Source organism: Ylistrum balloti, unplaced genomic scaffold, assembly GCF_031769215.1.
Source record: "Ylistrum balloti isolate Yb309-2 unplaced genomic scaffold, AGI_CSIRO_Ybal_v1 Utg371830, whole genome shotgun sequence".
NCBI lineage: Eukaryota > Metazoa > Mollusca > Bivalvia > Pectinida > Pectinidae > Ylistrum > Ylistrum balloti.
The window spans coordinates 655,191-671,214 of NW_026782909.1; the positions used below are offsets into that span (position 1 = coordinate 655,191).

At 42.0% G+C, this 16,024-nt stretch overlaps 1 protein-coding gene across 1 annotated transcript in view; it reads right to left on the reverse strand.

Annotated features, from left to right (window-relative positions):
• Nucleotides 1-16,024, reverse strand: part of LOC132563714 (puromycin-sensitive aminopeptidase-like) — a 49,750-nt gene that overhangs the window by 3,221 nt on the left and 30,505 nt on the right. Inside the window, exons 16-20 of the mRNA XM_060228465.1 lie at nt 15,594-15,736; nt 14,946-15,002; nt 12,508-12,615; nt 10,285-10,437; nt 293-340 (exon numbers count right to left, since the gene is read on the reverse strand). Of these exons, the coding sequence (XP_060084448.1) occupies nt 293-340; nt 10,285-10,437; nt 12,508-12,615; nt 14,946-15,002; nt 15,594-15,736 (509 nt within the window). The remainder of the gene's footprint in view (nt 1-292; nt 341-10,284; nt 10,438-12,507; nt 12,616-14,945; nt 15,003-15,593; nt 15,737-16,024) is intronic.

Below are 16,024 nucleotides of genomic sequence, written 5' to 3' on the forward strand. Positions count from 1 at the left end.
ATGATTTTGTAACATAATGTTCTGAATTTTAAAACACACTTTAATTTCTACATGTGTTCATAACTGAAAAAAATTTCCAGGGTTTCCAATACAAGCACTTTCATATTTGTTAAATAACAGTGCTATTAAATGAGTGCATACTACCCACCAACTAAGGATCAGAATCTCAGTTATAAATACCTTGGTAATAATAAAAGATTTAAGCATTATTATATAGATCTTTAAATTATGCACATCACACAATTTATGCCCCATTTCACACTACTGAACTGACATAGTGTTGCCTGCTCACCTCTATGTCCTTGGCTTTATCTTCTGTTACAAAGTTCTCTGTGGTAGACTGAAACAATAGTACATAAAACATTATTATTGTGCAAACATTACATCCTTTACATGGATGATAAAAATTTTCGTCAAAATATCTTATGTTATTCATTTCATGGATATCATTTCCATCATATTAAAGATGGAGAACTTTGACCTGCTTTCTTTGGTAAATACAAAAGGCTTTTACATTGTCTGGTAGTTTATTTCTGATTAAATGACTCTAAATCCTGATATCTCCTCATAAATTTGTGATGGTACCCACAGAGCTGAACTATCACAGCCTCCTAGTTCTGGTTTACTGACAGATCTATTTCAGCTCACTCTAGGTTCTAGTGTACTGACAGATATATCACAGCTCATCCTAGGTTCTGGTGTACTGACAGAGCTATCACAGCTCACTCTAGGTTCTGGTGTACTGACAGAGCTATCACAGCACACTCTAGTTTCTGGTGTACTGACAGATCTATCACAGCTCACCCTAGATTCTGGTGTACTGACAGAGCTATCACAGCTCACCCTAGGTTCTGGTGTACTGACAGCTATCATAGCTCCCTAGGTTCTGGTGTACTGACAGATCTATCACAGCTCACTCTAGGTTCTGGTGTACTGACAGAGCTATCACAGCACACTCTAGTTTCTGGTGTACTGACAGATCTATCACAGCTCACCCTACATTCTGGTGTACTGACAGAGCTATCACAGCTCACTCTAGGTTCTGGTGTACTGACAGCTATCATAGCTCCCTAGGTTCTGGTGTACTGACAGATCTATCACAGCGCACTCTAGGTTCTGGTGTACTGACAGATCTATCACAGCTCACCCTAGGTTCTGGTGTACTGACAGATCTATCACAGCTCACCCTAGGTTCTGGTGTACTGACAGAGCTATCACAGCTCACTCTAGGTTCTGGTGTACTGACAGATCTGTCACAGCTCACTCTAGGTTCTGGTGTACTGACAGAGCTATCACAGCTCACTCTAGGTTCTGGTGTACTGACAGAGCTATCACAGCTCACTCTAGGTTCTGGTTTATTGACAGATCTATCACAGCCTCGTTAGGTACTGGTATATTGACTGAGTAATCATAGCTTCCTAGGTTCTGGTGTATTGACAGATCTATCACAGCCTTTTTAGGTACTGGTGTACTGACAGATCTATCACAGCCTTGTTAGGTACTGGTATACTGACTGAGTTATCATAGCTTCCTAGGTTCTGATGTACTGACAGATCTATCACAGCTCACTCTAGGTTCTAGTATACTGTCAGAGCTATCACAGCTCACCCTACGTTCTGGTGTACTGGCAGATCTACCACAGCTCACTCTAGGTTCTGGTGTACTGACAGATCTATCACAGCTCACCCTAGTTGCTTGCGTACTGTCAGAGCTATCACAGCTCACCCTAGGTGCTGGTGTACTGACGGATCTATCACAGCTCACACTAGGTGCTGGTGTACTGACTTAGCTATCACAGCCTCGTTAGCTACTGGTGTACTGACAGAGCTATCACAGCTCTCCCTAGGTTCTGGTGTACTGACAGATCTGTCACAGCTCACCCTAGGTGCTGGTGTACTGTCAGAGCTATCACAGTTCACCCTAGGTTCTGGTGTACTGACAGAACTATCACAGCTCACCCTAGGTGCTGGTGTACTGACTTAGCTATCACAGCCTCGTTAGGTGCTGGTGTACTGACTGAGCTATCACAACTCCCTAGGTGTTGGTGAACTGACAGAGCTATCACAGCCCCACTAGGGGCTAGTTCATATATATATACATGTATGAAATAACAAAATGTCCGTCTTTTGAAATGAACATCATTTGACCTGTTTATGTTTTCCTTTAACAACATATTGTTGGTTTTAGATAATGCATTACAAATAGCTGATATTTCTGAAAGTGGTGTGTATCATGCTGTCGTATCTGACCATGTGATAATGATAGAAAGCATAATCTGTGTTTATCACGTAGATAATTAACTCTGTATTGACTTGTCCTAAAATAGGTTAGCTGTTAATTGTGCAAGTCATTTAAACAAGAAATTAGTGAGAGAAATAAATAAGAATGTTGATAAAGTAACGATAGTTTCAGAATAGACATGTAGGTTCTGTATTAGAAAGGTTTTATCTACCAGGCTGAGGGTCAAAATAACGGAAATCGGCAAGAGCCGGTTGAAGGCATGATGTAGCTGTATGTAACCATGGAAGTACATCAGTACCTAGTAAACATCCCAATATACATCATGACTTGTCAGACCATTATCTTTTTTTATCAACAAAGTTTTTATCAACTTAGATACAGATTATGTCACCCGATCACTAAATCTTTTTATGAGCAATAACGAGGCTGGTGAGAATATGAGGTCACATGTGACCTACCGTTGACAGTCCTCCTCTGTTGCAAAAGCTAGAATACAATAAAGTATAGTTATGGTCAAGTAATGTCATATATTTGGAAAGAAAAACATGTGTGATGTTTTTTATTTCTATATCTAAGTTATCTAAGATATGTGTTGGTATGAGATATTTCAATAGGTGAACATACCCATTTTATGTTAGCACTGATCACATACATGTTGTACTTATATAGGACGTTTGACATTCAATGACAGTAATATGGTGTTCGTTAACCATAGATTCCTTTGATTTCAAAACCAGATACTAGACAACTTGACACAGGTAAGTGTCCATGGCTATGATCTGGCAGCAGTCGGTATGACAACATCCATCAGTTGTTGAGAATAAAGAGTGCTGTTTGGTTAATCTAATTCTGTGAATTAGAGAGTATGATACCTGAATATAGTTGCTGCTTTCATAAGATTAATATATTCTGAGGTTTGGGTAAACCACTGACTTAAATTAGGGATATAATACCCCTTACAGTCAACAGGTTGGTGTCACTTAATAAATTCTTGATAAAGATACAAATGATAATGTTATCATTATACCACTCAGTGATATGCATACACAAATATGATATTAATTGTTACCTCACCACAAATAAAAACACTTTAACATTTGCACACGTATAATAAAAGACGACAAAACCTAGGAGGGCTATTGCTAACTCATCTGCTGCAATACATGAAACCCATAAATGAATAAGAACTATGAGGAACGATGTGGGTTGGTACTATTTCGTAGCCCCAGTTTCCTCTAGCTTTTACATCGAAAGTCAGACATTTTGGCGAGCAGACCTCTTCTCTCAAAATGTCCAAAATTTTGTTTAGAAGTTGGTGGAAACCCAATCTATTTGATGTCATCACTGATCATCTCAACGGTTTGGGCACATATATTACTGGAACATATGTGACTAGTTTGGTAAACAAGTTGAACCAAGTGCCTGAATTCAAGAATGTCAAACCCTGTGAAGACATAACTGATTTTCATTCCTTCAATATAAGGTGTTTGTCCACAAAAGTGATTAACTTTGAGGGGACACAAAGTGTAAGAATAATTTGATGCTTAAAATTTGATATGTATGCAAATTTTTTTTTCCAGTTTTGTTTCTGGTATACAATTTTGAATTAACACAGTCCTACATGTAGGTTAACCTTGCAATTTCAATATCAATCTTGTTAATATTACAACACCTTTATATGCCTCCTAATGAAAGTCTTCAATGTAAAATCAATTTATTTGATGTAGAATGTGATTTCGAGCAAGGTAGCTGCACTTCCTTGGATCACAAGATCTCTGATTAAGTCTGGCTAACAATTCCAGTGAAATATTGACAAGTATATATACTTGAATATCCATATTAGTAACTACAAAACAAACAAAAAAATGTCCTCAATCATAAAGCTGTAGTCTGAAGTGTGGTGAACAATTGACATTAAATCTACGAGATTAATGTTTTATGCAACAGTGACCTACGAATATAGCTAGTGTCAATTTCAGAAACTACTTATAAGGTCGTGGTATCCGGACCAATTGTATATGTAGTTCTCACTCAAACTAAAAATGTAACATTGTCGCACAGTTATTGTACTCTTAGTGTACCATTTCATATTGCAGATGAAGATGAAATATCAGTACTTTGGGCAGATACGTCCATGTCATGGGGTCTATTTTTCTATATTAACAGTGAAATATTAGGATAAAGACAGTATTATATTAGTATAATTATAATTTAATTAGAAAATTGGTATCAATGATGATATTGACTTTATTTGATCTAGACAGTTAGTGAAAAAAGCAATGTGATTTTGTTGATTTCAGTTGGCAAGACATAACCAACGATCTTCAATTAAAGATAAGTGATAAGGCAAGCATGTACTGACTGAGCTAACATAGCCCCCACTAGGTACTGGTGTACTGACTGAGCTAACATAGCCCCAAATAGGTACTGGTGTACTGACTGAGCTAACATAGCCCCAAATAGGTACTGGTGTACTGACTGAGCCAACATAGCCCCCACTAGGCACTGGTGTACTGACTGAGCCAACATAGCCCCCACTAGGTACTGGTGTACTGACTGAGCTAACATAGCCCCCACTACGTACTGCTGTACTGACGGAGCTAACATAGCCTCAACTAGGTGCTGGTGTACTGACTGAGCTAACATAGCCCCTACTAGGTAGTGGTGTACTGACTGAGCTAACATAGCCCCCACTAGGTACTGGTGTACTGCTGACTGGCCTATCACAGCTCCACCTAGGTGCTGGTGTACTGCTGACTGGCCTATCACAGTTCCACCTAGGTGCTGGTGTACTGCTGACTGGCCTATCACAGTTCCACCTAGGTGCTGGTGTACTGCTGACTGGCCTATCACAGTTCCACCTAGGTGCTGGTGTACTGCTGACTGGCCTATTACAGTTCCATCTAGGTACTGGTGTACTGATGACTGGCCTATCACAGTTCCACCTAGGTACTGGTGTACTGACCTATCACAGCTCCACCTAGGTACTGGTGTACTGCTGACTGGCCTATCACAGTTCCACCTAGGTCCTGGTGTACTGCTGACTGACCTATCACAGCTCCACCTAGGTGCTGGTGTACTGCTGACTGACCTATCATAGCTCCACCTAGGTGCTGGTGTACTGCTGACTGAGCTAACATAGTCCCCAATAGGTACTGGTGTACTGCTGACTGACCTATCACAGCTCTACCTAGGTGCTGGTGTACTGCTGACTGACCTATCATACCTCCACCTAGGTGCTGGTGTACTGCTGACTGACCTATCACAGTTCCACCTAGGTACAATTGTACTACTGACTGACCTATCACAACTCCACCTAGGTGCTGGTGCACTGTTGACTTGTGTATCACAGTTGTACTGCTGACTGACCTATCACAGCTCCACCTAGGTGCTGGTGTACTGCTGACTGACCTATCATAGCTCCACCTAGGTGCTGGGGTACTGCTGACTGACCTATTACAGTTCCACCTAGGTACAATTGTACTGCTGACTGATCTATCACAGCTCCACCAAGATGCTGGTGCACTGCTGACTTGTGTATCACAGTTCCACCTAGGTCCTGGTGTACTGACCTATCACAGCTCCACCTAGGTACAATTGTACTGCTGACTGACCTATCACAGCTCCACCTAGGTGCTGGTGTACTGCTGACTGACCTATCACAACTCCACCTAGGAGCTGGTGCACTGTTGACTTGTGTATCACAGTTGTACTGCTGACTGACCTATCACAGCTCCACCTAGGTGCTGGTGTACTGCTGACTGACCTATTATAGCTCCACCTAGGTGCTGGGGTACTGCTGACTGACCTATTACAGTTCCACCTAGGTACAATTGTACTGCTGACTGACCTATCACAGCTCCATCTAGGTACTGGTGTACTGATGACTGGCCTATCACAGTTCCACCTAGGTACTGGTGTACTGACCTATCACAGCTCCACCTAGGTACTGGTGTACTGCTGACTGGCCTATCACAGCTCCACCTAGGTACGGGTGTACTGCTGACTGACCTATCACAGCTCCACCTAGGTACTGGTGTACTGCTGACTGACCTATCATAGCTCCACCTAGGTGCTGGTGTACTGCTGACTGACCTATCACAGTTCCACCTAGGTACAATTGTACTGCTGACTGACCTATCACAACTCCACCTAGGTGCTGGTGCACTGTTGACTTGTGTATCACAGTTGTACTGCTGACTGACCTATTACAGTTCCACCTAGGTACAATTGTACTGCTGACTGACCTATCACAGCTCCACCTAGGTGCTGGCGCACTGCTGACTTGTGTATCACAGTTCCACCTAGGTACTGCTGACTGGCCTATCACAGTTCCATCTAGGTGCTGGTGTACTGCTGATTGGCCTATCACAGCTCTACCTAGGTGGTGGTGTACTGCTGACTGAGCTAACATAGTCCCCAATAGGTACTGGTGTACTGCTGACTGGCCTATCACAGCTCCACCTAGGTGCTGGTGTACTGCTGACTGGCCTATCACAGTTCCACCTAGGTGCTGGTGTACTGCTGACTGGCCTATCACAGTTCCACCTCGGTGCTGGTGTACTGCTGACTGGCCTATTACAGTTCCATCTAAGTACTGGTGTACTGATGACTGGCCTATCACAGTTCCACCTAGGTAATGGTGTACTGACCTATCACAGCTTCACCTAGGTACTGGTGTACTGCTGACTGGCCTATCACAGCTCCACCTAGGTGCTGGTGTACTGCTGACTGGCCTATCACAGCTCCACCTAGTTGCTGGTGTACTGCTGACTGCCCTATCACAGCTCCACCTAGGTACTGGTGTACTGCTGACTGAGCTAACATAGTCCCCAATAGGTACTGGTGTACTGCTGACTGACCTATCATAGCTCCACCTAGGTGCTGGGGTACTGCTGACTGACCTATTACAGTTCCACCTAGGTACAATTGTACTGCTGACTGGCCTATCACAGCTCCACCTAGGTGCTGGTGTACTGCTGACTGACCTATCACAACTCCACCTAGGTGCTGGTGCACTGTTGACTTGTGTATCACAGTTGTACTGCTGACTGACCTATCACAGCTCCACCTAGGTGCTGGTGTACTGCTGACTGACCTATCATAGCTCCACCTAGGTGCTGGGGTACTGCTGACTGACCTATTACAGTTCCACCTAGGTACAATTGTACTGCTGACTGACCTATCACAGCTCCACCTAGGTGCTGGTGCACTGCTGACTTGTGTATCACAGTTCCACCTAGGTACTGGTGTACTGACCTATCACAGCTCCACCTAGGTACAATTGTACTGCTGACTGGCCTATCACAATTCCATCTAGGTGCTGGTGTACTGCTGATTGGCCTATCACAGCTCTACCTAGGTGCTGGTGTACTGCTGACTGAGCTAACATAGTCCCCAATAGGTACTGGTGTACTGCTGACTGGCCTATCACAGCTCCACCTAGGTACTGGTGTACTGCTGACTGACCTATCACAGCTCCACCTAGGTGCTGGTGTACTGCTGACTGACCTATCACAGTTCCACCTAGGTACAATTGTACTGCTGACTGACCTATCACAGCTCCACCTAGGTGCTGGTGCACTGCTGACTTGTGTATCACAGTTCCACCTAGGTACTGGTGTACTGCTGACTGAGCTAACATAGTCCCCAATAGGTACTGGTGTACTGCTGACTGGCCTATCACAGCTCCACCTAGGTACTGGTGTACTGCTGACTGACCTATCATAGCTCCACCTAGGTGCTGGTGTACTGCTGACTGACCTATCACAGTTCCACCTAGGTACAATTGTACTGCTGACTGACCTATCACAGCTCCACCTAGGTGCTGGTGCACTGCTGACTTGTGTATCACAGTTCCACCTAGGTACTGGTGTTCTGACCTATCACAGCTCCACCTAGGTACTGGTGTACTGCTGACTGACCTATCACAGCTCCATCTAGGTGCTGGTGTACTGCTGACTGACCTATCATAGCTCCACCTAGGTGCTGGTGTGCTGCTGACTGACCTATCACAGTTCCACCTAGGTACAATTGTACTGCTGACTGACCTATCACAGCTCCACCTAGGTGCTGGTGCACTGCTGACTTGTGTATCACAGTTCCACCTAGGTACTGGTGTACTGACCTATCACAGCTCCACCTAGGTACAATTGTACTGCTGACTGACCTATGACAGCTCCATCTAGGTGCTGGTGTACTGCTGACTGACCTATCATAGCTCCACCTAGGTGCTGGTGTGCTGCTGACTGACCTATCACAGTTCCACCTAGGTACAATTGTACTGCTGACTGACCTATCACAGCTCCACCTAGGTGCTGGTGCACTGCTGACTTGTGTATCACAGTTCCACCTAGGTACTGGTGTACTGACCTATCACAGCTCCACCTAGGTACAATTGTACTGCTGACTGGCCTATCACAGCTCCAACCAGGTGCAGGTGTACTGCTGACTGGCCTATCACAGCTCCACCTAGGTGCTGGTGTACTGCTGACTGACCTATCACAGCTCCACCTAGGTGCTGGTGTACTGCTGACTGGCCTATCACATCTCCACCTAGTTGCTGGTGTACTGCTGACTGACCTATCACAGCTCCACCTAGGTGCTGGTGTACCTCTGACTGGCCTATCACAGCTCCACCTAGTTGCTGGTGTACTGCTGACTGGCCTATCACAGCTCCACCTAGTTGCTGGTGTACTGCTGACTGCCCTATCACAGCTCCACCTAGGTACTGGTGTACTGCTGACTGGCCTATCACAGTTCCACCTAGGTGCTGGTGTACTGCTGACTGACCTATCACAGATCCACCTAGGTGCTAGTGTACTGGCTGGCCTATCACAGCTCCACCTAGGTTCTGGTGTACTGCTGACTGACCTATCACAGCTCTACCTAGGTGCTGGTGTACTGCTGATTGGCCTATCACAGCTCCACCTAGGTTCTGGTGTACTGCTGACTGACCTATCACAGCTCCACCTAGGTGCTGGTGTACTGCTGATTGGCCTATCACAGCTCCACCTAGGTGCTGGTGTACCTCTGACTGGCCTATCACAGCTCCACCTAGTTGCTGGTGTACTGCTGACTGGCCTATCACAGCTCCACCTAGTTGCTGGTGTACTGCTGACTGACCTATCACAGCTCCACCTAGGTGCTGGTGTACTGCTGATTGGCCTATCACAGCTCTACCTAGGTGCTGGTGTACTGCTGATTGGCCTATCACAGCTCCACCTAGGTTCTGGTGTACTGCTGACTGACCTATCACAGCTCGACCTAGGTGCTGGTGTATTGCTGATTGGCCTATCACAGCTCTACCTAGGTGCTGGTGTACTGCTGATTGGCCTATCACAGCTCCACCTAGGTTCTGGTGTACTGCTGACTGACCTATCACAGCTCCACCTAGGTGCTGGTGTACTGCTGATTGGCCTATCACAGCTCTACCTAGGTGCTGGTGTACTGCTGATTGGCCTATCACAGCTCCACCTAGGTTCTGGTGTACTGCTGACTGACCTATCACAGCTCGACCTAGGTGCTCGTGTATTCCTGATTGGCCTATCACAGCTCTACCTAGGTGCTGGTGTACTGCTGATTGGCCTATCACAGCTCCACCTAGGTTCTGGTGTACTGCTGACTGACCTATCACAGCTCCACCTAGGTGCTGGTGTACTGCTGATTGGCCTATCACAGCTCTACCTAGGTGCTGGTGTACTGCTGATTGGCCTATCACAGCTCCACCTAGGTTCTGGTGTACTGCTGACTGACCTATCACAGCTCCACCTAGGTGCTGGTGTACTGCTGATTGGCCTATCACAGCTCTACCTAGGTGCTGGTGTACTGCTGATTGGCCTATCACAGCTCCACCTAGGTTCTGGTGTACTGCTGACTGACCTATCACAGCTCCACCTAGGTGCTGGTGTACTGCTGATTGGCCTATCACAGCTCTACCTAGGTGCTGGTGTACTGACTGGCCTATCAACCTCCATCCCCTCTCCCCACTCAAGTAATGCTATTGTAACTCAGCTATCCTTACTTGCCGCTCTTATATCTTACCTTGACAAGCCTTGATAGTAAGAAGCCACCCTTGTAGCGACTGTGAAGATCTGTCCAGTTATCCTTGACAAACTGCCAAGCTATTTCTCGACCCTCCACTGATCCTGTTATCCCAGCAATCACAAAGACGGTGTCCTGGGAACGCACCTTATCCTTAAAGCACAAAATCATAAACAATCTATAGAACAACAGCACATTATACCAATCCAGAAATTATATACACACTTTTAAAAATGCACAACAAGAAACAATCAATTGCACTATGGTTATACTCTGTCTGCATTAAGCTTCGATATTTATTTTTCATATGCCTCTTGAAAAAAAAAAAAAAAAACTTTTTCCTCACCCCTCAAAAAAAGGTCAATGGGCCTTAAAATTCATCTGACTATAAAGATCTATATATGAAAAAAAGGCTTAATAAGTCTGCAATAAATTGTTCAACTAGAAGACATTGGTTCATAAAAACATTTTCTGCAAACTTGAAATCATATTCTTTATACATACTACTACACAAATGCCATTACTCTGAACCTATAGCTTGTCGAAAAAGAAACTTTAAGATCTAAACTCACTTGATGTAACAGATCTAGAATACAGGTCAAGATCAATTATTTTAACAAATCAGTCACCCTCCATCAACAAAAAACCAATTTAACAGCCTGCATGTTTTTGTTTTTGACACATTTAAACCCTGTGACCTTTAAAAAGGGAAAATGTCAATCACATGAACAAATTGGTAACCCTTCATCCTCGCTTGCCAAAGTTTTGATTACTGAGAAGTTGTTTAAAGATTTTGATATATTTGACACCTGTGACTTTGAAAATGGGTCAGGGTCAATGATATGAACAACTTGGTAGCACTTCATCCCAGCTTGCTACAGGCCAAATATCAGCACCATGGACCTTTTAGTAATTGAGAAGAAGTTGTGTAAAATATTTCAACACATTTGACTCCTGTGACCTTGAAAGAGGGTCAAGGTCATTCATTTTAACAAGTTGGTAGCCCTTTGTCCAAGCATGCTACAGACCCAATATCAGCACTCATGTCTTTTTTTATTATTGACAAAAAGTAAAAAATGTAAATTGTTTACGACACACTATGCCGGACAAAAGGTGATTGCAATAAGTAACTTGAGTAACAAGAGGCACAAGGACGTTAACGATCACTTGAGTCACAATGGTACTTGTGATAGAAATGTCATAGAAATGATTTTGTTAAAAAAGTAATAGAATCTATATTGTACACATAATGTAAATGTAAATCATGTATACATTAACTGCTGTCCCATGCTACGGTTTCTAACCAAATTTGAATTTAAAGAAATTCACACAAGATTTGAATTTTCCTATATAAAATCTTCCATCCAGGAACAATAGAAAATCTTTGAAATTTCAGTCAATTTGACCCACTTTTAGCTCCACCCATCAGCTCCCTGGGAGTCAGTCAAGGTCAATATATGTATCTCATCAATCAGCTTATACTAATAAGAAATAAAATTCTAACGAAGTTTGAACTATTTCTGAAAGAAAATAAACAAATTATGCTCAAAAATGTAATTTTCCTACACAAAATAAAGTAAATTTTACCCCCTCCAATGGGGGAATTTTGAGACCCTGCGGACATGAAATTTACAATTTTGGTAAAGCATCTAAAGACCCTACCATCCAAGAAGAGTATTTAATTCTACCAAACATGGGATTTGAGAGGAAGATTTTTGAAGTTTCAACCAATTTGACTCGTTTTGGCTCCACTCCTTAGGCCCCTGGAGGTTGGGAAACATATAATTTACAATACTGGTGCACTTTAAGCCATGGAAGATTTTTGTAAAATTTCATTGAAATCAGTTCAGGAGTTTTCCAGAAGTTGAAATTGTTAAAATTTACGACTCACAACAAAAAGGGATCGCAATAGTTCACCCTGAGACTGTTACAGTGACCTACTTTCATATGTGATGGAACAAAGTCCTCATAAAACAACATACCAATTTGGATACTGTATACCTACTATATGAGCTATGATTGATGCAAATTCGTTATGATAAACTGAAAGATTGACATAAGATTCATAGGTAGACCACAAACAGAAAATTTCAAACACAGAGCTAATAATTCCTATACCAGGCATAATCTGAAATAAAAACAAATTTCTGTTGTGACTAATTATAGGTGTAACAAAACAGAGTAACTGTTTACCATTTAGTGAGAAAAACTATGCTGACTTACAGACATGGCAAACTGGAGAACTTTCTTTTTGAGTTCTGGAGATTTGATGGTGCCCAGAGATCTGCTGATGCGTACTTTCTCCTCTTGCATATCTGCTGCATTGTATAGCTATAATGTATAATGGAAACATCCAATTAATCATTATTTGGATATATATATCACCTGGGACTGAACAAATTACCACAGAAAAATTGGGAAATATAACACACAACTGCCAATTATACAGTTGCTAAAATATTATATTGGTTGAAATTTTATGAATGCAACATGAACATACAACAGCCCCATACTGAAGCAGGATTTTAAAGAATTTGCTCTATTTCCACTACTACGCCCCATTTTTTCTGCTCCATAGAGCTGGAACCCACTGTTAATACAACAAGAGATCCCAGCGGGATCTTGGCGCCCACCATTTGAGGATCTGTTTTCAGTTCTTGAAGATTTTTTTTTGTTTGTTACAGGTGTTGTAAATGTTCATGAACTGGTCTTCATTGAATGTACTCAATGATGGCACAAGATATTTTTATTAAGCACCTATTAGCAAATATCATTTGAAAAAGATCCCAAAGTATTATTAGATAGCAGTCAGTTACAGGTGGATAATGGACAATATGCTTGTGCTGTATTACTGTCGACATCCAAGATGGCTGCCTGTGGGCCACCTTGATTTCAAATCAGTCCAAAAAAGGTACAATGCACAACTAGGGACCAAGGGAAACCAATATCTATGAAATATCAGAAGGATCCATCCTGGACTTCCTCAGATATAGCAGTAACAAGATTTTACTCTCAAAATCCAAGACGGCTGCCTGTCAGCCATCTTGATTTCGGATCAGTCCAAAAAGGTTGAACTTGGAACCAAAGGGAACCTGCATATGAAATTTGAGAAAGATCCATCTAGTACTTTCCAAGAAATAGCAGTAACAAACTTTTACATCCAAAATCCAAGATGGCCACCTGTCGGCCATCTTGAATTCGAATCAGTCCAAAAAAGGTATAATGCATAACTAGGGACTAAGGGGAAACTGCATATGAAATTTGAGAAAGATCCATCTAGTACTTTCCAAGAAATAGCAGTAACAAACTTTTACTTCCAAAATCCAAGATGGCCACCTGTCGGCCATCTTGAATTCGAATCAGTCCAAAAAAGGTACAATGCACAACTAGGGACCAAGGGGAAACTGCATATGAAATTTGAGGAAGATCCATCCAGTACTTTTCCAGAAATAGCGGTAACAAACTTTTACTTCCAAAATCCAAGATGGCCACCTGTCGGCCATCTTGAATGCTAATCAGTTCAAAAAAGGTACAATGCACAACTAGGGACCAAGGGGAAACTGCATATGAAATTTGAGAAAGATCCATCTAGTACTTTCCTAGAAATAGCAGTAACAAACTTTTACATCCAAAATCCAAGATGGCCACCTGTCGGCCATCTTGAATTCAAATCAGTCCAAAAAAGGTACAATGCACAACTAGGGACCAAGGGGAAACTGCATATGAAATTTGAGGAAGATCCATCTAGGACGGACGGACGGACGGACGGACCACGGACGCAGGGCGATTTGAATAACCCACCATCTATTTGAATAGATGGTGGGCTAAAAATGATCCCCTTTACCAAAGCATGCTCCAAAACAAAATTTGTATAACATTCTGCAATGACTGAGGAACACAATAGATTCTAAAGATGTTGATCAATTTTCCCCACTTGGCCATGCCACTCTGGCCTCTGGGGACTAAGACTCACTGTTTATACAAAACTGATTTCCTTCACCTAAGCATGCTTCTTACCCTTTTTTGAAAAGATTGTGCAATCCCTGAAGAAAAGAATAGATTATTGGTCCCAGCTACTAAGGTCCTAGGGGGCTCAGATCCATGGTTTATACAAAATCAATTCCCCCAAATGCTTCAAGACAATTTTTTTGATTTGTAGAGATTAACAAGAAAAGTAAACAGACAACGAACACTTTGGTATCCCTAAAGCTCACATGGCCTTAGTCCAGGTGAGCTTTATTGATGTTGTGAAAGGTACTCCAGCAAGTTCATTGTCATTCACTGAATACATGGCCATTTATACAGGTGGATACAGTCAAAGCTTTTCATTACTGAAGTTCTTTAGTAAAGAATGGCTGTTACATTTTTGTTTAAACTCGTTTTAAAATTTTAAAATTTTGGTCTGAAATATAAGTACATATAAGATAAGACTGACTTTGATGTCTAGAGCTGTGCAGTTTTGATTTAGAGGTATATATGAAGTATGACCTTGTATGGAAATCTTTTCAAATTAAACAGTGATAAGTGTTATATATATATGTTACCAAGAAATATCATATTACAAGCAAATGTTCCTTTGCAGCTTCAGTGATTACAGCAGATGTAGTTATTTACAACTCATTCTTGTGTTGTTTACCTTTAAAAAAATCAACCAGACCTACCTGAAGCATTTTATTATAGGTGTCTTCATCTCCATTGGACAGCACTGTGATATAGACCTGTAAAAGAAGATTTTGGCCTGGATATAGGATTAGTATACCTAAATCCTACTAGTGTGTAACAGCACTACCAGATTACATCAAATTAAAGAAATTAAAGTTTGTTTTTTACTTTTAATTGATTCAATACCAGTATTACTGGAGGGATTATCAGGTCCAACATTTATAAACAGAAATACAAAAGCTGCTGGAGAATACTATTAGAGAAATTTAAGTCAAAAACATGTCAGCAAAAGATCCCAGATGATCAATTGATTTTTACTTGTTCTTTAAAGTTTTGATTGTTTCCCTCCTATTTTCTCTTCTTTCTTTTCTAGCTTTCAAGCATATGAAATTTCAAAACTCCTCTTAAAAATATGATAAATATTCTTTAACTTCCAAATCCATGATTTCTGGTTGTCAGCTATTTTGTTTTTCTGATCAGTCCTGAAATCAAACAGGCACAACTAGTGACCAAGGGGAATTTGACAAAAATCCCATCTAGTTTTTCTGAAGAAATAGTGATAACAAACTTCAACTGTCAAAATCCAAGATAACTGCCTGTATATATTCATATGTACAATGGTGTTCATTGTGCAATGTGATACTTACCGGTGACCTAAGGTTAGCTGATAATGGTGTGGTTCCAGACACATGGGCATCAAATCTTTTGTTAGCCTCTGCCACAACATCACTGTCACCACAACGACCCATCTTCGTCAGCACCAAGTCCCTCAGCATGGCATTCAGAGGGCCTTCAATGTAGTACATTTATATCAAACTTATTACAAATCATAGCAGTAACTATCATCTCATCAAACACCAAGATCTTGTACTTTTCATTGTTCTGCAGAGGCATTACACAGGGCAGAGAGGCTGTTCTGCAGATGCATTACACAGGACTTTTTGTTTTCAGTGAAAGGCTGTTCTGCAGAGAGGCAGTTCTGCAGATGCATTACACAGGACTTTTTGTTTTCAGTGAAAGGCTGTTCTGCAGAGAGGCTGTTCTGCAGAGGCATTACACTGGACTTTCTGTTTTCAGT